This window comes from Crassostrea angulata, chromosome 1, assembly GCF_025612915.1.
Source record: "Crassostrea angulata isolate pt1a10 chromosome 1, ASM2561291v2, whole genome shotgun sequence".
NCBI lineage: Eukaryota > Metazoa > Mollusca > Bivalvia > Ostreida > Ostreidae > Magallana > Magallana angulata.
Window position 1 is genome coordinate 13179061 of NC_069111.1, and position 17870 is coordinate 13196930.

At 31.7% G+C, this 17870-nt stretch overlaps 1 protein-coding gene across 1 annotated transcript; it reads left to right on the forward strand.

Moving 5' to 3' along the window:
- The first annotated feature begins 8708 nt into the window (after window positions 1-8708).
- On the forward strand, window positions 8709-16650 carry LOC128167072 (uncharacterized). The gene is made up of 4 exons (XM_052832591.1): window positions 8709-9036; window positions 12237-12291; window positions 14894-15118; window positions 15367-16650. Exons 1-4 carry the CDS (start codon window positions 8725-8727, stop codon window positions 15579-15581), a joined length of 807 nt encoding a protein of 268 aa, XP_052688551.1. The 5' UTR covers window positions 8709-8724; the 3' UTR covers window positions 15582-16650.
- The last annotated feature ends 1220 nt before the right edge of the window (window positions 16651-17870 follow it).

The following is a 17870-nucleotide window of genomic DNA, read 5'->3' on the forward strand; positions in this document are numbered from 1 at the left end:
TTCCGTCATTTTTTCATACTTGTCCACTATCAATTTTTTTTTCTCTGAGTTTAAAGAACTCTCAGACTGGAAAGAAAATGGCAACAATTTGTAATCGCTACTGTTATCAATTTAAACATTACTGTTGATCACAGAAAGCGTAGCAAAGTGAATTATTTTTACGCTACACTTTTCCCATAAAACTTCGAAAATTGAACACAATTTTGATGGAGGAAAATATACATTCGTAGACAATTTTGTAAGAAATCCACAATGATTAAATTCTTACCAGTAGCTGCTGGTGCACTGCTTTCATTGCCCTTTTTCTGTAGTTTTTGTCTATCTCACCGATTCCATGTTTCTTCAGGGATTCAGGATCTTGAGGAACCTAAAGAGACTATAAGTATCAACAACCCTCATTATCTTTTATGCAAGATTACAATGTATAGAAAAGTTTAAAAGAATTTTGAATTTATTTACACAGAAATATACCTTCAAAGATGCAGCCTCCTGCAGCACGCTTTCACATGCCTTCTCTACGATTTCTCCGACATATATCTAAATAACAAATGGACATTTTTATGATTGAGAAATATAAAACAAAGAGGGGAGATATCCTAAATTGTGAAGTTCAGGCCCCTTCGTCAGGAGTTGAGACCTAGTGGATGGGAAGGCAGCATATTGAAATGTTTTGACAATTTAGAACATTTTGAATTTGTTACTGTAGTTCTGATTTGATCAGTTTATGGCTATTGTTGCTCAGGTAAAAATATATAAAATCTTGCCTAACGGAAAACAAGCGAGTTTTTCCCCTCTTAGAGATGAACTGTAAAGGTGGGCTCAACTCAGCAATGTTTTGTATAACATATTTTTTTCTCTTCATACTTTTTAGAAAAACGTCTTCTATAAATATAAGGCCTCCTTACAATAAATGTCTTAAGTGGTTATTTTCCTGACAAGATTCTCCACAATATGTATTTCCCGTTTTTTATTACAGGTTTCCAGCCAAATAAAGTCTAATGCAGTTCTTAGGTTTTGATAATTTTAATGATTTAAAAAATATAGTGTCAGAGGTTAAAAGGGCATGGTCACGCTTTTGGTCAAATTTTCTTTTTCTGTTTTTATTATTTGCAATGCTTTAGGAATGCATTTCTAATGATCAAATGAAATTTGGGTGCCAATCGTTGAGTTTTAAGCAAGATACAGGACTCACAATTCTTCGTCATGTAAACAAGGCTCGTGCCCTGTTTTTGTTTACATAGATTCAATATACCAGTAAAAATCTTTTTTAAACTAATTTGTCTATCCTCTTATTCATTTTAAGCATGAATTAACAGTTCCTAACTATTAACACCTTCATTTTGTGTTTAAAACTAGAATTTTCACTTCAACATTCAAAATTTAAACAAACGCTTTGTTTACATAGCGAAGAATTGTAAGCTTATTAACTCGCTTATAACTCATCAAATGACACTCAAATTTTGGTTGCCTATTAAAAATGCCTTACTGAAGCATTGTAAACATTAACATCAAAAAAATAATTTTTGACAAAAATCGTGACCATGCCCCTTTAAGGATCCTGGATGATCAACAAGTTTACCATCAAAGTTGTCTTAAACTTTTAAACATGATATTTGTGACCATAAAAAGTTAGGTACTAAAGAAAAATCCTAATATTTTAGCCGTAAAGAACATCTGCCTCTATCTTTATTCAGAGTTCTTCCTCTAAAGGAGGTAAGTATAGCCTAAAAATGGCCACGACCATTCAACCCTCTTAACATTGAAAAAAAATATCGTTGTGAGTTGTTTGTTTTGAAAAAAGCAAGCAATATGTCTTTTATTTTAAAGAGATAGCGCTGTGACAAATTTAGCAGTTTTCTTAATAACTGTATTACCAGTGCATATACAAATACAATATCTTTGAAACGTAATAGAGTTACAGTATATTGCCTTCTAAGCATGAAGACAACTACGCATTGCTCTGCTTCTAATGCCGTTTTATTGTTAGCGCTCTCGAGCGCTAGCAACTACGTTAGTCTTTTTCACTGGAATACGCATGCTCGACTCCATAGTAGGGGATTCTGGGAATACTGTACTACTGTAGATAAACTGTAGGAGTACCATTTGAATTTCGTTTTATCATCTTCACATGAAGTTTTGTGTTTTATTGTAAATGTCAAAAAGTAACAGTAGCTTAGTTCTTATAATGCAAAGTTATTTTCAATATATATGATAAATTATAGCTAGCTCTATCTTAAATTCCGTCAAGCTCGGAAAACAACTTCGGATATGTTTTCCGAGCTTGCCGGAAACGCCCGAGAAGATACGATTGCTACAAAACAGAACCAACGGTTCTTGAAAATTTTCACCTCGAAATTGAAATTACAGTAGATACATAATGATTAAGGCACAGTCAGTGAGCTATGCCATGGCCGATGCGAAGCACACTCAAGATTCACAATTCGAAGTTGAGAACCCACTCCACCACAATTCCAGTACAGCACTATGCCTCCTATTGTTAATTAATCGATTCAGAAATTTAAACCAATGTTTTAGAACTCTGCTTCTTTGTTTTATGATGGCTACAGCGCTAGCTCACCAATCTTTTTAAAAGATAAGCTTGTTTACACTAGGTCAATGCAATAATTTTGTGATTCTCGAAAAAAAAAATGAATCAGTGATGACGGCACTCAAGAAGTGATCGATCTATCCGTTGAAATTGTTTTAGAGATAATGATGTACTATGACAGTTAATGTTAGCGTGTATAACTTTATAGATGTTTATTCCAACACTCATTAAATATAAATTGGTCATACAATTAGGTTTTGATGTTACACAAATGATAGAACATTGAATTTTCACTGATTCTCTTAAATCATACTGAATAAATGGTACAAGGTGCATAGATATATAACCTGATGAACAAATAGAATATGAAAAGAGGGCTATCCTTTATACATGTATAGAAATGATTTGTATTCTTTAGAGTGTTTGGAATTATTTGTGTTGCTTTTTTGTAATTTTTGTTACTAGTATTAATAGAGTAACCTCCAAATAAGTTGTCACTGTCTATGAAGTTGAATACTGTTCATTATTTTTAAGAATGGACAGCTTTTCTGTCCGTTTTTTATAAGGACACCTACAGGTAACTTATGATAATATGTACTAAGTATATTTGATTTAATTTATTGAAAAGTTGTTTATCTTGATATTCATGAGCAAATCTCCATGCTTTTCCTTTTTTCTTGTGACGCTTACACATACATGTAATTGAGCTCCATATCATCTTAGGCAAATCAAATGTTACCTGTTCCATCTTAAGCAATTGTCCTAATCAACAATCAAAGATTAGTGATTATAAAAACAAACGCCTTGAGATGATTATCGATATGATTTAATTTATTTAGCATATAAACATCCAATACAATAAATAAGTGATCAGAAGAAACACAAATTATACTCTAGTACATGTCTACCTAAGTGAATCAAAAGATATCAATCATTAGCTGCTTAAAAATACAGCAGTGACACCGATGGAAAAGAAGGTAACTTACGGATCAAACTTGTTGAGAAAAGACTGGGGACAATGATGGAAATAGTGAGAAGAAAACTGTTGTTTTCATTCGTAGCGTTGCAGCGTTGAAAAAAAATAAAACCAAGGTAGTTAGAATTTTATTCACGTTAATACGAGTAATCGACTAAGAAAAATTTAGTCGATGATCGGTGTGACCAAGCGATTGTCGAGTACTTGAGTACTCGTTGACATCCCTACTAAGCATACTTTTTTTATTAATCTAATATTTAATAATTTATAATAATAAATTATTAAATATTAGATTAATAAAAAAAAGTATGCTTAGACGAAGTGAAAGTAAAAACAAGCAAACTAAAACATATTCAACGCTCTCACGTCAATTACGTAAAAAGATACAAACTGTGAGTGGCAAAGTATGTATACATTGGCACAAAAATTTACCGAAAATAGACCTCGGAACTCCCCAACTCCATCGCCGGTAATCTCAACTATCTCTCGGATACCCCTTTCCCCCGGAAAAAAATATCGGGATCTCGGGTGCTACTTGGGACAGTGAAGACGAATGCTTTTAAATGTAGCAAAGACGAAAATGTTCTACTAAAATAGATGTAAAAAACCTTTGCCTGAAGCTGGAGCTTAAACTCCTGGAGCTAATTGAGGGGTGTTGCCGGATCTTGAGCCATGCATGGGAACTAATAAGAAAGATTTAGGAGATGAAGACCTAGGACTGTACACTAAATATGGATGATAAATCCGAGAATATTAGCTGAGAATATCGAACAGGATGGTAACCAATGTCATATCAAATAAAACCACAAGAATGTTGTGTGAAAACCGTGACAAAAATACTTAATATATCTAATGAATTTAGAACCTGATAAAAGAAAAGTATACTGGATTTAAGACAAAAAAAGGTCCGATAAGATATATTTAGCTAAATATGCATGACTTCTTTTAAAAAAGGAACCATTTATCTGGAAAATACAAGAACGATAATATCAAAGCATGCATGCATGGGAGAGAGAAAAAACTGTTATTTTCGACCTGAGCAGTTCAAAGATCGAACACTCGTATTACTGAGTACATGTAATGGAATAATTTTTTCAGAGGAAAAAACATGCTTTATCTGATACCATTAGTTCTCTGATCAATCAAACTCTGTCCAGACCGCTGGGTAATCAAGGACCGCAGTGATGTCACAGAGCGATGGAGCATTCTAGAAGATGTGTGGAGTGAAATTAACTAATTACAATATGATTTCAGTGTACATGACAATTAAATCAAGATGTACTAATGCACATGTTGCTTACGATCTCCAAACGAAGCTAACATAAGAACATTATAATATATATTAAGCGTGTTCTGATTTGATTTTCCGGTATGAGAGAATCCAAGGGAGAGGCATCAAGGTCAAACTCATAAAAGCTACAAAAACAAAAACAAAAAAAAACCCACCAAAAACTGGATTTTCATTGGATTAAAAAATTTTCAACCGCCATAGAATAGGAAATCAAACCAGAGAAAAAGGCCGACGGGAAATAATCGCGCGTCTAATGTCAGTTCATTTGAAATTTCATATTCTGCAAAAAGCCAAGAAATTCCAGCAACGTGACAAACCCAAAATTAAAGCTATCTCCGTAAATGAATACTTTATAAAGCTCAGAGATAGTCTATTATTTCACTGCAGACAAGTTTGCCGTCAACACTGACTCCAAAATGTTTAGACGTCGAATAGGAAAATCTCTGTCAAAGACCGGCAGTTCAAGTTCCCACTCATTCGCTCATTCTTTTTTAATGTAAAAAAATGTCAGCAGACCATGTAAAAAAATGTCAGCAGACCACTTGCTATTCATAACGCTATGTTCACTTAATAATCGTTGTTTATTACTTATATTTGCATTTTACCACTCGCAAATACATGTACCCTGTATTAGCCTAGACTTTGACATTTAGCTATTGTATCAAAAATAAACCTTCAGACTGAAATGTATTTTTAATTCATATAGATTTGTTAACAGAATCAATGAAATGCTATAACAGTTATTCCTTTTAAATGTTATTATAAGAAAAAAAAACCCACCGTGTATCGTATAGTGGTTTAAATCTATAACGTCATGGAAAAGTAAGGAAATGATAAAGCAATATAATTGCAATACAACTTACAGAGCGGAAACAAGACTGGCGACAGGTAAAAAAAAACTTTAGTTATATTTCTTAATTTGCCAGAATTTAAACAAGTTATTAGATTCTACGTACATTTTAAGTGTCCTATTTCCTGCTCCTCAATAATTTACGAGCTAATTATATGGTTACGAAACGTTAATTATCTCACTTCAAAACCCTCGTAAGCTTGCTATTGTTTCATCTAAAGTAAATGTAATATATGTTTCACTCTGATATTTTTCAATTATATTTGTCATTGTATTCGCAAATTATGGTATGAAACAATCGAAATAACAAACTATTCACTTAATTAAGGGTGCAGTTATTTGCAGTAACAGAAACATGACAAATACGTCTCTAATTTTTTTTACTTCTCACAAAGAAAAATCTGCATGTCTAGGGTTATCTTCTTTTATTTATGAAAAAAAAACATACAGAAAATGTCAAGGGACTATGTGTAGAATTAAGTAATGCCCCAAATATTAATGTTTTGAATGGAGCGTTAAAATTTTGTTCATGGAAGAATTAATCATAGATGGGCAATAGTTGGCGTTAACTACAGTTGACGTCGAGCGCATACTTGCTTTATCTTTGCTTACGATGTGCAAAATGGTGAGAACATTCAATTAATGTCGTAAAATTGAAATTCTTTGCATAAAACAGATTTAAACCAATTTTTTATTCATAATTAGTTTATCAATTAAAATAGACGTAGTTCTGTAAAAAAAAATTGTTTTTAAAAATGTAAACAGCGATAATAGAAAACGTTTCATTCTTTTTAATAAAAAACAAAAACAAAACGTAAAACGTAAGTTGATGTTGTGTTTCAGCGCCATTTTCTAGATTGAGACGTAAACTTAACAATCTGTGGCTCGTAACAGAAAGCATGCTAAGATTCTGACTTAAGTAGGGTCATAAGTAGGGCTTAGGCGGATCTTAGGACCTACATAAGTCCTGCTCTTAAGTATGTCTTATACCGTAACATAAAGCTAACTTAGCAATGTCTTAGCTAAGTCATCCTTATTTTAAAAAGTAAAACCAATATTTTCTTTTGTCGAATATGAATGCATTGGTTATAAAATTATTGTCTTAGTTAATAGCTTGTTTATTCTTGATATCTTTGATATTAGATGGGGTAGATGTTAATGTGCAGACACAATTCAAGTTGGCATGAATATACATACATATGTACCTAAATTTTTTTAAAAAGCTCAAAGCTATGGATCTTAGGTAATGTATTCAGTCTATTGTTGTTACTTCTTTGTTTTGACAATTTCGAAGGCTGCCTGTGGCGTAATATGGCGATGTCGTTAGAACTTGATAGAATTATATGCTCAGTAGTGAATTTCTTTAAATGTATTGTTATTCATCTTACCTCACCAATACGGCAATTCACATACTCTGAGTATACTTTCATCGTGAAGTCGATATACATTGTAATGAAATGAGGCAATCGTCGTCTATAAAATCGCAAAGGTTTTATCCTTTTTTAAATTTCACAATTTTCGCAGTTTACATATATAGTTATTTCTTCTTAATGGGCCATTACATGTTGACAACCTATTCAGCAGCCCAGTTGCATACAATATGAAAAATTTTACAGCTCATTACATAACAATTAAATCAAAACATTTATATCGGTGATCATTTAGATATTGGTTTTGTGTAAATATGCGATAAATACACTGTATTCAAATGCTGAATTGAAATAATAAACAATAGAACTTCTAAATGTATGAAAACAATACTTAAGACATACTTAAGTCACCTCTACCGGCCGCCTAAGTTTTGGGTAAATTGTCCTAGCTAAGCACTCTTCTAGTTACAGACTTAAGTCTAAGAATGTACATAAGTCCTACTTAAGCACTGTCTTAGACTTAAGTACCCTTTATGTTACCAGCCCCTGGTTTTGTCGTGGCGTCTCACTTATAAATATGAAAATGAATCTAGAGCAGCCTTGCGCTTTGTTGTTCAGACTGACTGATAAAATCAATGTACTTTTATAACGTCAAATTAATCAGTCTGAACAAAAATGAAGATTTTTTTTATATGAAGAACCGAAATATAGTGAATACTTTATCTATGTGACAGTACGTTAGAAGTATATGAGCTTGCAGTCTTAAACTTGTCATCAAGGAGAATCTAATTCAGGGTTTCTACATTTGCATATCTACATTGTACAATCTTCTTTAAAAAGGCTAATTTTTTTTTTATCTCTATTGATTAACGGTCAATGGAAAGCCTATAATATCAAAACACTTTGTATCGATATTAATTAAATATAAAGTCTTGAAATTTCTTTGATTTGTATCAGGTCATTAGAGGTAAGAAATGAACAAAAGAAGTAAAGAAAAATAAAGAAGCATGGGGTATTGCAAGGACCTCAACATTAGAACCTTATTTTGTGATATTTTGTCGTCAAATTAACATTTGATAATTTTTCAAAAGAAATTAGTTTGTAGCATTGGTATTCATATTATTTTTCAATATCCCCCATATCATTTCATCATTTTTGCCTGTTAAACTGTTAGTTGCTTTGTCTCTGAATAATGAAATATGGGAGATGATTTCAAAATAATGGAAATCAACGAAGAAAGCAAGAGGAAAGCAAAATGAAAACAATCTGAAACTGGCCAAATCAATAATATACAGACCTTAAAGTTTAAAATACGAAACTGTAATGTTAATCAGAAAAAAAATTCAATTTAATGGTGTAGAATTTTGTTTTGAAAAATATTTCAGAGATTTCCAACTAGAATTAAGAGAATTTTATTATTCAATCCGCACCTCCTTTCAAATGCACTTTTATCGGTAGATAGATAGAATTAAAAGCATACGAGATGAAATCGATTTTTAAACTAGAAACAAATATATGTATTATCGATTATGCATAATGTGTTTCTATAAGATATTGATATGAGTAGGGAAAATGTTTAGAGATTGGTTGAATGAGAGATCGACCTATTGTATAAATTCTTAGTCTACCTGAGTTATTATGCACATATATGATTACTTTCTTAATTGCTGCAGGCGAAAACAATCTAAAATGAAAGTCGTGGCAGCAATTTTACATTTACACGGTTTTATAGTAATACATTCCTCAGGACAATTAATTACTTCATCTTCAAATTTCATCAAACAAGGGCATGTTTCCGATACCAAAGATCTATGTGTTTTCTCTGTCCACACCCTGGAAATCAAGTCTCTTGGGGAGTGTGCATTGTATTGTGGAATGAATCTTCTTTGTAACGCTTTTGATTTTTGCCATTTTGAAGGTTCCTTAATTTGTCGACTACGCTATGGACATGCTAAACTTTCAAACACCACTACACAATGTGAACTTTACGAAATCACAACGGTAAGTTCAATGCTTTTGTTTTGATTTTAATTTTACTTAATCATTTTTTGTTTTGAGAATTTTTTTTTAATTTCAGTATCATGAAAGCAATATTAAACGAATATTTTCGACGGCAAGTGCAAAGTTTGGCAACTTATAAGTCGTTCAAACAAAAGTACATGAAATAGAAACGTTTAGAAGATAATAACTGATCGAAATAAAGCATTTAAAAGACATCAAAAATGTTTTATCATTGTTTCATTTGTACGTGTCTTACATTGATGTTAGAATGTAAAGTGTTTCCCCTTAATCTGCGCTTTATTGGAATTTGTTACAGACCTAATGTGTAGTTTTCATATTTTACTTGTCTGAAGAACGCGTGTCACGTGACATTTCAGAATTAATTGATCTAGAAAATGCGTCTTCTGGTTAGTCTAGAAAGCTAACTTGCCAGAGCGAACAAAACGCGTCTCACGCGGATCTTGGTATTTTTGATTCCAAAAGTAATTAAAAAACGATATGAGCATACAATGTAGAAACATAATTATATAAAATCAAAGTACTGATAGTACTAAAAATGCTAACCCAGCTTCTGTATGTTTAAAACATCTATATGTATATAAAATTTTAGCTTCTGTATATTTCCTCATCACTGCGTGGCAGCCCCTGCAATAATGTATGTAAGCCCCCTACATTAAATTCACAATACCGCGTACATTAAATTCACAGTACCCCGTACATTAGATTCACAATAGCTCGTGCTGTTATGTGCATAAACCCCTGAAACTGGTTCCCTAACCACTTTAAATGACGTATACTTCTGCTCATAGGGGGCGGTTATTTTACTGTACAAAAATTCATTTGCTATATGTTCCTTAGAAGAAATATCTTTCCTCTGACAAAAATTAATGATTTTTTCCAACCTTATTTATCATAAAAGTTTAAGTCACATGCAGACTTAGCATACTAACAGGTTTTTACAAAAACATAAAATTCTAAAAATACAGCTTATATTGCTTTTACAGTAAAATTACCAAAAAAGATGTGTCATATACATTCCTTCTCCTTCGAACCTATCAAAATCCTGGTCGATGTTTAAAAAACATATTATCGTATAAAAACTGCCATTGACAACCGCTACGATGTTTCATTTTTTTACTACTTTACTCAGGGCACTCGGTGATCCAATAAATATTCGCAAACATTTATAATCAATTAATATACAGTACCGATACTGAAATGATGTCGGGCATATTTAAAGCATTCAATTTGTTGGAATCTTTAGCTATGCAAATAAGAAAATCCAGTACTTTCATTTGTTAAAACCACTTTACATTTAAACAGACAAATCCTAAATGAATGTTTTCTAAATTGCGATATTTTTAATTTACTTTTGTGTTATTTAGATAATCATAAATGTCGTTTCTTTTTCACATTCGTAAATGCATGTTTCCTAGAAACTTTTTTTATTACTTTTGTAATTTTTGTTAGATGTACTGGGAATTACACATGATGCAATGAAAAGTTTGTATGTTGAACCAGATTTTATTATATACTTTATAAATATATTGTGTTTGAGTTTTTTTTAATTCATTTTCTTACCCAATATACATATATGTAACTGAAATAAAAAAGCCACCGGAATGATATATCATACAAGATAGTTGTGATGAAAATCTGAAATTAATGACATGAGTTCTAACTTCGTTTTGTTGCTTCCGACTGAAATTTTAAAATGAATTGCAATTTATGCAAAACATTATCCCTGAAAATAGTTTAATATTTGCATTATCTAATGTATTAGATATCAACCCTTAATCACATATAAAAAAAGTAATGATTCTTTTTTAATTCTAAACCTAGGAAAAGGGGGATAGTGCACCGATAACTTTAGATATTGACTAAAAAGAGTGGGAGATTTGTTCCAAATTCATTTTCTAGGTTAATGAACGCATGTTCTTTCAATTTAGATAGCAAAAATGAATTTTATTACATTGGTTGTGTCTTTTTTTACTGATGTACATTAACAATAGTTTGGTCAATGTTTCTGACTTTTTACAATAAATTTATCAATTTGTTCAAAAAAAAAATGTTTAAAAAAAAGATGTAAATGTAAACAATAAAATGTTTTCTATGATAATTCATGCTGGTTATAAAGGTAGCGATTATTGCAGAAGAAAATTATTTTTTTTCTGTATTTTTTCCTGCAATGTTCCCATAATTATATCCCGCATGAATCACCTAAGAAAGCATTTTATTGTTAAAATGTTGGCAAACATCAAATTATAAAAAGCAGGCGTTACAGTCAGAGGAGGTTCTGATTAAGATGTCGACTCAAAACTGTTAAAATTTAAATATTGCTGGAAGATAACAAATTATTATAACACTTCGAAGTCGTATGGTTTCTGATTTATGCTTTTTGAAGTATTGTTTTTTAGAAACAAAAAAAGATATATAGAATTTTTTTAATTTAATTTTTTTCATGTATTTCTCTCGTAATTTTTGCATCTGTTTGCCCATTCAAATTCTTTTGTCGACAATAATAAATATATTCAAATCTATAGTGTGTGCAATGCATTTCGTCAATTCTGGAAAAATAATAATGCCATTTAAATTATTCATAAATGCGACCCTTTTTCCTTCCAATGAATTAAGTTTCAATAAAATTCTTTTCTTTATGAAAAAGTTAATCCAAATCAATTTGTTTGCAAATATTTGTCGTCTGCAAGGGTTGTTTACCAACCTTTTTATACAAATTGATTTGTCAATTAGACTAAATTATTTCTACGTCATGCCTAATTGATTGAATATATCATATTTTCTATTAATAGGTTTCGTCATAGTGATTGTTAATAACAGTGTCTTAAAAAAACCAAAAAAAAAAAAAAACAAACCAAATACCTATAATTGTAATAATCTTTTAAATACCTGCATAAAAGGTTTCACAGTAACTAATGACCAATTTTTGTCTGTCTGTTTAGTGAAGGTAATTAGCAAATGAAAAATGCAAACGCACTCTAATGAAACATTTATTTATGTTTATACGTATTTAAAGAATAACCCCTTTTAAATAGGAAAATAATACATCAAATTTGTTCAGTGTCTTTTAATAATATATGTGGCTACAATCTGATCTACATGTATTTCTTATTTTCTATTTGTTATGGGTTAATTTTTTTGAATCCTCTTTGAACTATTACACGCCTGATTTATTCTTGCAGAACAAATACTGCCCCAATGGATTCTTCTTAAGAGCTCATGGAATATGCAAGGACGGTAAGTTTTTGTTCAAAGTATTCTGGAAGCCTTGTTTTATCTGTATTGTTTATAGTACACGAGGTATTTTAAATGGTTACAATTTTTTCTTCAATTTTTTTACACTGATATTTACATTAGATAAGTTGAGATTTCAAACGTGTACGGGAACGTGTACTAGGGGAATCACCTAAATTCTTCGTGTATTACGTCATCAGTTTTTTGACGACAAGGTTTCTACACGTTTTCTAAACTTGAAGAGTGTCGTATACACGTAAGTACAAACTTATAGCTTTTGCAACAAATGTAATCTACTGGATGAGTGAATATATTCTTGTGATACATTATATAGATTTTATTGTTTCATTTGCATGTATATTGATAATAATTTCAACATTTATTTCGAGTTAATTAAGTAAATTTATGTCACAAAACTGCCTTGAAATTTACGTACACGTTTATATCCTACAAGTTATGAAATCTGAACTGATAAATTACAAAAACGTGCACGTGTAGTTATAACACACGTATGCGAACCCGTACACTTAAAAATCTCTCTGATATCAAGTCAAATACTAAATACTCGAAGCTTAAATTCCATAGAATCGAAAAAGACAATTATTAAACATGCAAGTGTATTTTGTTGTTCTATACTAGGTTGAAAAGAGGTTTTTACTTTACGGCGACACTACAGCTCATTTCCCTTATCTTGGGCATTTCATTTTTTTACACATTTTTTTACACATAGTTCATTAAAGAAATAGAAGTTGTGCATTTACTGAATGTTTGAATCTTCTTTCTTCGATATTTAACTGGCGATTAATTGTCAAATTCCATGGCCAGATGTTCCTGTTTTCAGAATTTATGTTACTAGTAAACGACTCGAACTTTGAAATTTTTTTTTTATATAAGGTGGTTTTGAATGACATCAGTTGTTAGTGGAATTAAATGTAATTTTATAGAAATAAGCAGGTAGTGAAATTAATAAATGCACAGGGTCATGCAAATAACAAATAGAGAAGCGTCTATATTCTTGTTGTTAAGAAATTTCTACACTTGGTACGACCTTGAAACGTTGTTTTGAATGAGGCACCTTAAAAAAAAAGGAAATGAAAATCCTTTGCGGATCTAAATGTTAAAATATGATATAATACAATGAAGTATTACTGACAAAAGTAGATTTATATTTTTATTTCTTGCGAAATTTTTAGTTCGCACTTTTGTTTTGTCTCAATCTCTCTTTATCATTTTCTAGCTGAATCTATCGAAATTAGTGGTCTGTTTACCCCTTTACCGATATTTACAATCGATGTGCAAGCGCTGTTGAACAAAAGGCTTGGCTTGCAATATTTACTGTATCTTCCATCTAAAATTGTTTGATTGTGATAAATTGAGAATGTTTAGTTTCAAAAAGCGTAATTGTCTGCAAAGTTCATACTTGGAACTTAACAAGAAAATTCATTTAAGTTGTCATATCATGGAATTTCGCAAACTGGGTTGTAGTGTCTCTTAAAGGAATCCAATTCAAAAGCGACCTTTTTACTTAGTAGATCTATGTCGGGCTAATTTTTCACAATAACGGGAATTTTATAAAATTGAAGGTATCCCCATAAATTGTTAAATATAACAAACAAGAATGGAGAGGGGGCATAAACTCTATTGACTATTCATAGCATCGATATATGCTTTAACGTTAGTGTCTTTCGATCAACATGTTATATGTATCAATGATATAATATTTTACAAACTTTAAAAATGTTATTTTTGCGTGTACCCTAAGGTCCACGCAGAAAATATATAAGCGAGGCTATGGGGAAAATTCATCCTGCGCATGAGCTAGCCTGGTTCCTGTGTGTAATGGGTAGCTCAGGGAACCAGGCTAGCACAAGTTTATCTGAATTGGGATTCCGTGCCATATGCACACATACGTTTAAAGGCGCTGTAGTTGTAAAGTTCTCGGTAAACAGGGCAGAAACAAAGTATTCCTTTTTAAGAAATAATTGGCATGTGATATGATCTATCATTATTATGAAATAAGTTAATGTTATGCCGAAACTACAACATGCATCAAATAGCATAATTTGCAATGTTTTGTTGTTTTACGAATACACATGTAACTTAACTTTACTTTTGTAGTAGACGAGGCTAGAAAATGCATGAAAATTTTTTTTTAAGCATTTAGGAATGATTGAATAAATATGTCTCTGTATAAAAGTTTAAATCTAAAGAAAAATGCATCAAAATATGAAATTTTTTAGTAAATTTTACACAAAGCTGTCACTGCATATCTAACAAAGTAGTGCGAATCGTTATGTGTGTGAAAATGGTAGAATTCACCGAATGCCTGATTCTATACAAGTAAACTTCATTCCTAGATAGATAGATAGATAGATAGATAGATCATTATTTTAGAAGTATAAACCCTTTAAATTCTAAGATAAAAAGTCAGGGCAATACATGCATGTATACGTAATACAACGTACAAATTTAGTGGTTAAAAGCAGAGGGCTAGAGTCGGTGGAATCTCTGATAATCTTAAGGCTTTCACGTTTTCGTTGGAAACACATGCAAATGGTACACGTATTGTAGTCCTTTTTTAAAGGACAGCAACTTGTCGTTTTAGATAATCTTGCACTGCACAGTCCAACAACAATGAGTTCGGTGTATGCCGATCCAGTATATGCATACCAGCGCCTTGGTAACGGTAGCCTCGCAGTGAATGGAGAAGTACGTCCAGATGATACCGAGTGTGCAGTAACAAATGAAGATCTCTATCCATTTTTAACAATTGATCTTTTGGACAGATTTCATGTTGGGCGTGTTGTTTTCACTAATAGAAAAACTTCAGGTATAGTACTGCAGTATATGTCACAGCATAACATAAGACCCAACCTTCAAATCCCTTCATGAATCTGAAAGTAGATCTACATGTATATAAAAAGATGTTCCTCCGATCTTCCCTTTTAAATCATCAAAATTGAATGCAGTCATTAACCAGTTTATCAATTAAAACATGTTTGTGTGATTAAAATCTTGAAAGTATTATTTGTCTAAAATTACACCTGTATACTTACGTTTTTTGTTTCATTATCAAAGAATTTAGATTGCATGACCTGAATGTAACAGTTGGGACGGACGGTTCAAACTTCGGTTGTTTCTGCGGATTTTTTAAAGGACCGGGAACATCGCATCAGGTAGTGAACATGACATGCCAAGAAACGTGTAGAGGGCGCTATGTTCGTCTTCAGATTGTTTCCGGTCGTGAGTTTCTTCAGCTCTGTGAGGTAGAGGTCTACAGTATATGCGAATGAATACAAACATTTACATGACATTTATTGTTAACAGGCACTTAGTATCGTTTTTAGAAACTCGTCCAAATAAATTGACAAACAAACAAAAATCTAATCTTATCCTGTGGGTGGTGGGGAGAGGGTGTTACTATATCTGTAACTTCAACCTTTTATTCAATTCCTTATTTTCACTTCAATATGTCAATATTTTTTACAATATCCCAAAGAGTGGTAAAGGAGGGGGAGGGCTCCACGGTCACTTACTTTCTCAAATGTAAATTAAATTAAACATTTTATAAAGATAGCTTATCGATTGCCTTAAGATCCATTATCTATGTACTATTTTGTTTGGAACATAAAGCAACGGGAATACTCGATATATATACACTGTACTAACTAACGTAGGTATTGAGGTCATATTTGTAGAAAATTGTATTATGATATTCATATTGTCGATTATATGATAAAACACTTTGTGTTTATTATAAATTTGGAAAAAAGTATCATTCCATCGTGTGATTTTTAAGCGGAATGTAATCCATTGACTTCAATGAAACAGTTAATTTTTTTCAATGTTTGTTTAAAATATTTAGTGGTGTAAAATATCATGCCCAAGTACATATTCTGACAAATAGTTATTGATAATAAAGTTAAAAATGCATATTTATTTTTGATTGACTAGTTTGTGAAACACTGATGCCCCCTCGGAAATGAAAGAGACCTGTTGAACTTAAAATCAGTAGGGATTATCTACCGGTACTATATGAGATGCATCAATATATCAAGTTTGAAATGTCTAAGTTTACTTAGAATGTGCTGGACTTAAAATGGAACTTCAGAAATTGATTTTTTCATGTAAAAGTAGATGCTGGCACGACAAGAACCTAAATCTCTATCTACACTAATTGGTATTATCACAGTCTTGGATTTTAAGAAATATAGTTTCATACGTTTGTTTTGCATGATTGTTATTTCGAAGGATATAACATAACTCTTTAAACCCTGAAAATCTTGTTCTTTAATCCTTCCAAACTCGGATTATCAACGGGACTAACCCCTAGATAGTCCCGTTTCAATAAGAAGACGATGGCGCCTTTTAGGTTTTGTTTTGGGGTACCAGGACGCTAATGCCTCGAGAATGAACTATAAATATTTAATTATAAAAGACAACAAGTGAACACCAACTGGCATTTTTGGTCATTACTAAATTATTGAAATTGAACATGCATTTTAACAACCGATCGTGAGCAGGATTATGGCTGTACAATAAATCAATCAATCATCACATCAACAATCAATTGTTCAATCAATAAATATAAATCAATCACATCAGCAATAAGACTGTTCAATCAATCAATCAATCCATAATCAATCAATCAAATTGTTTGATCAATCAATATAAATCAATGACATTGGCAATAAGATTATTAAATCAATCAATCCATAATCAATATCAACCATCATTGTCAATTGATGCATTGAGTAAATAAATAATCAATGGATCAAATGATGGATAAATAGCGCTTTGCTTAAAGCGGGTTAATGGCAAGGTTAGATAGACCCTGGGAGCAGACCACCTATTCCCAAGCTTTGAGCAAGCCTTGGAAGTTGCCTACATCAATATGTAAATGTATTGAAACATGTGTTTATTAATTGTATATGTCTAGAGGTGTACAGCTGTTGACCAATAAACAATACAATCAAAGACACGAGAAACCCTGCCATGTTGCAAATTCCGAAAACAAACGATTTCTAGAGTTTAAATAACCAATTGGAATGGTAACCACAATTGGAGCACAGGAAGTGGTGGATGCAATGTAAAATAAGCCATGACGATAATGGGTGTCGTGGTAGATGTGTGTAACGCACTGAGCACAAAATGAAGTCAACGATACGAATTATTGTCTTGGTAGTTGGTGATGGTAAGTCACATGTTGACACTGTTTCATTGTGAATTGAATCCCATGATAAGAATCTTTATTGTGGTAGTTGGTAATAGTAAGTCGTGTTGATAATAAACACGAGGTGAAGCTAAAGGTGAAACAGGAATCATTGTAGTTAATAATAACAAGTCCAGCCTGAATTATTGGCTGAAACATAAAACAAGGAGACCAGCAGTATCTACTATACTTCGATCAATACCCAAGTAATGAAAATGATTGAATAATTGATGTCAGTGATTAAACTTGTTTAATAGCTATTCAAACATGAATCCAAATCAATAATTTCAAATAGTAACCATATGCATATAAACATACCCAACACAGTATTAATTACTAATTATTACTTAGCTCCCTTATTGCTGATACC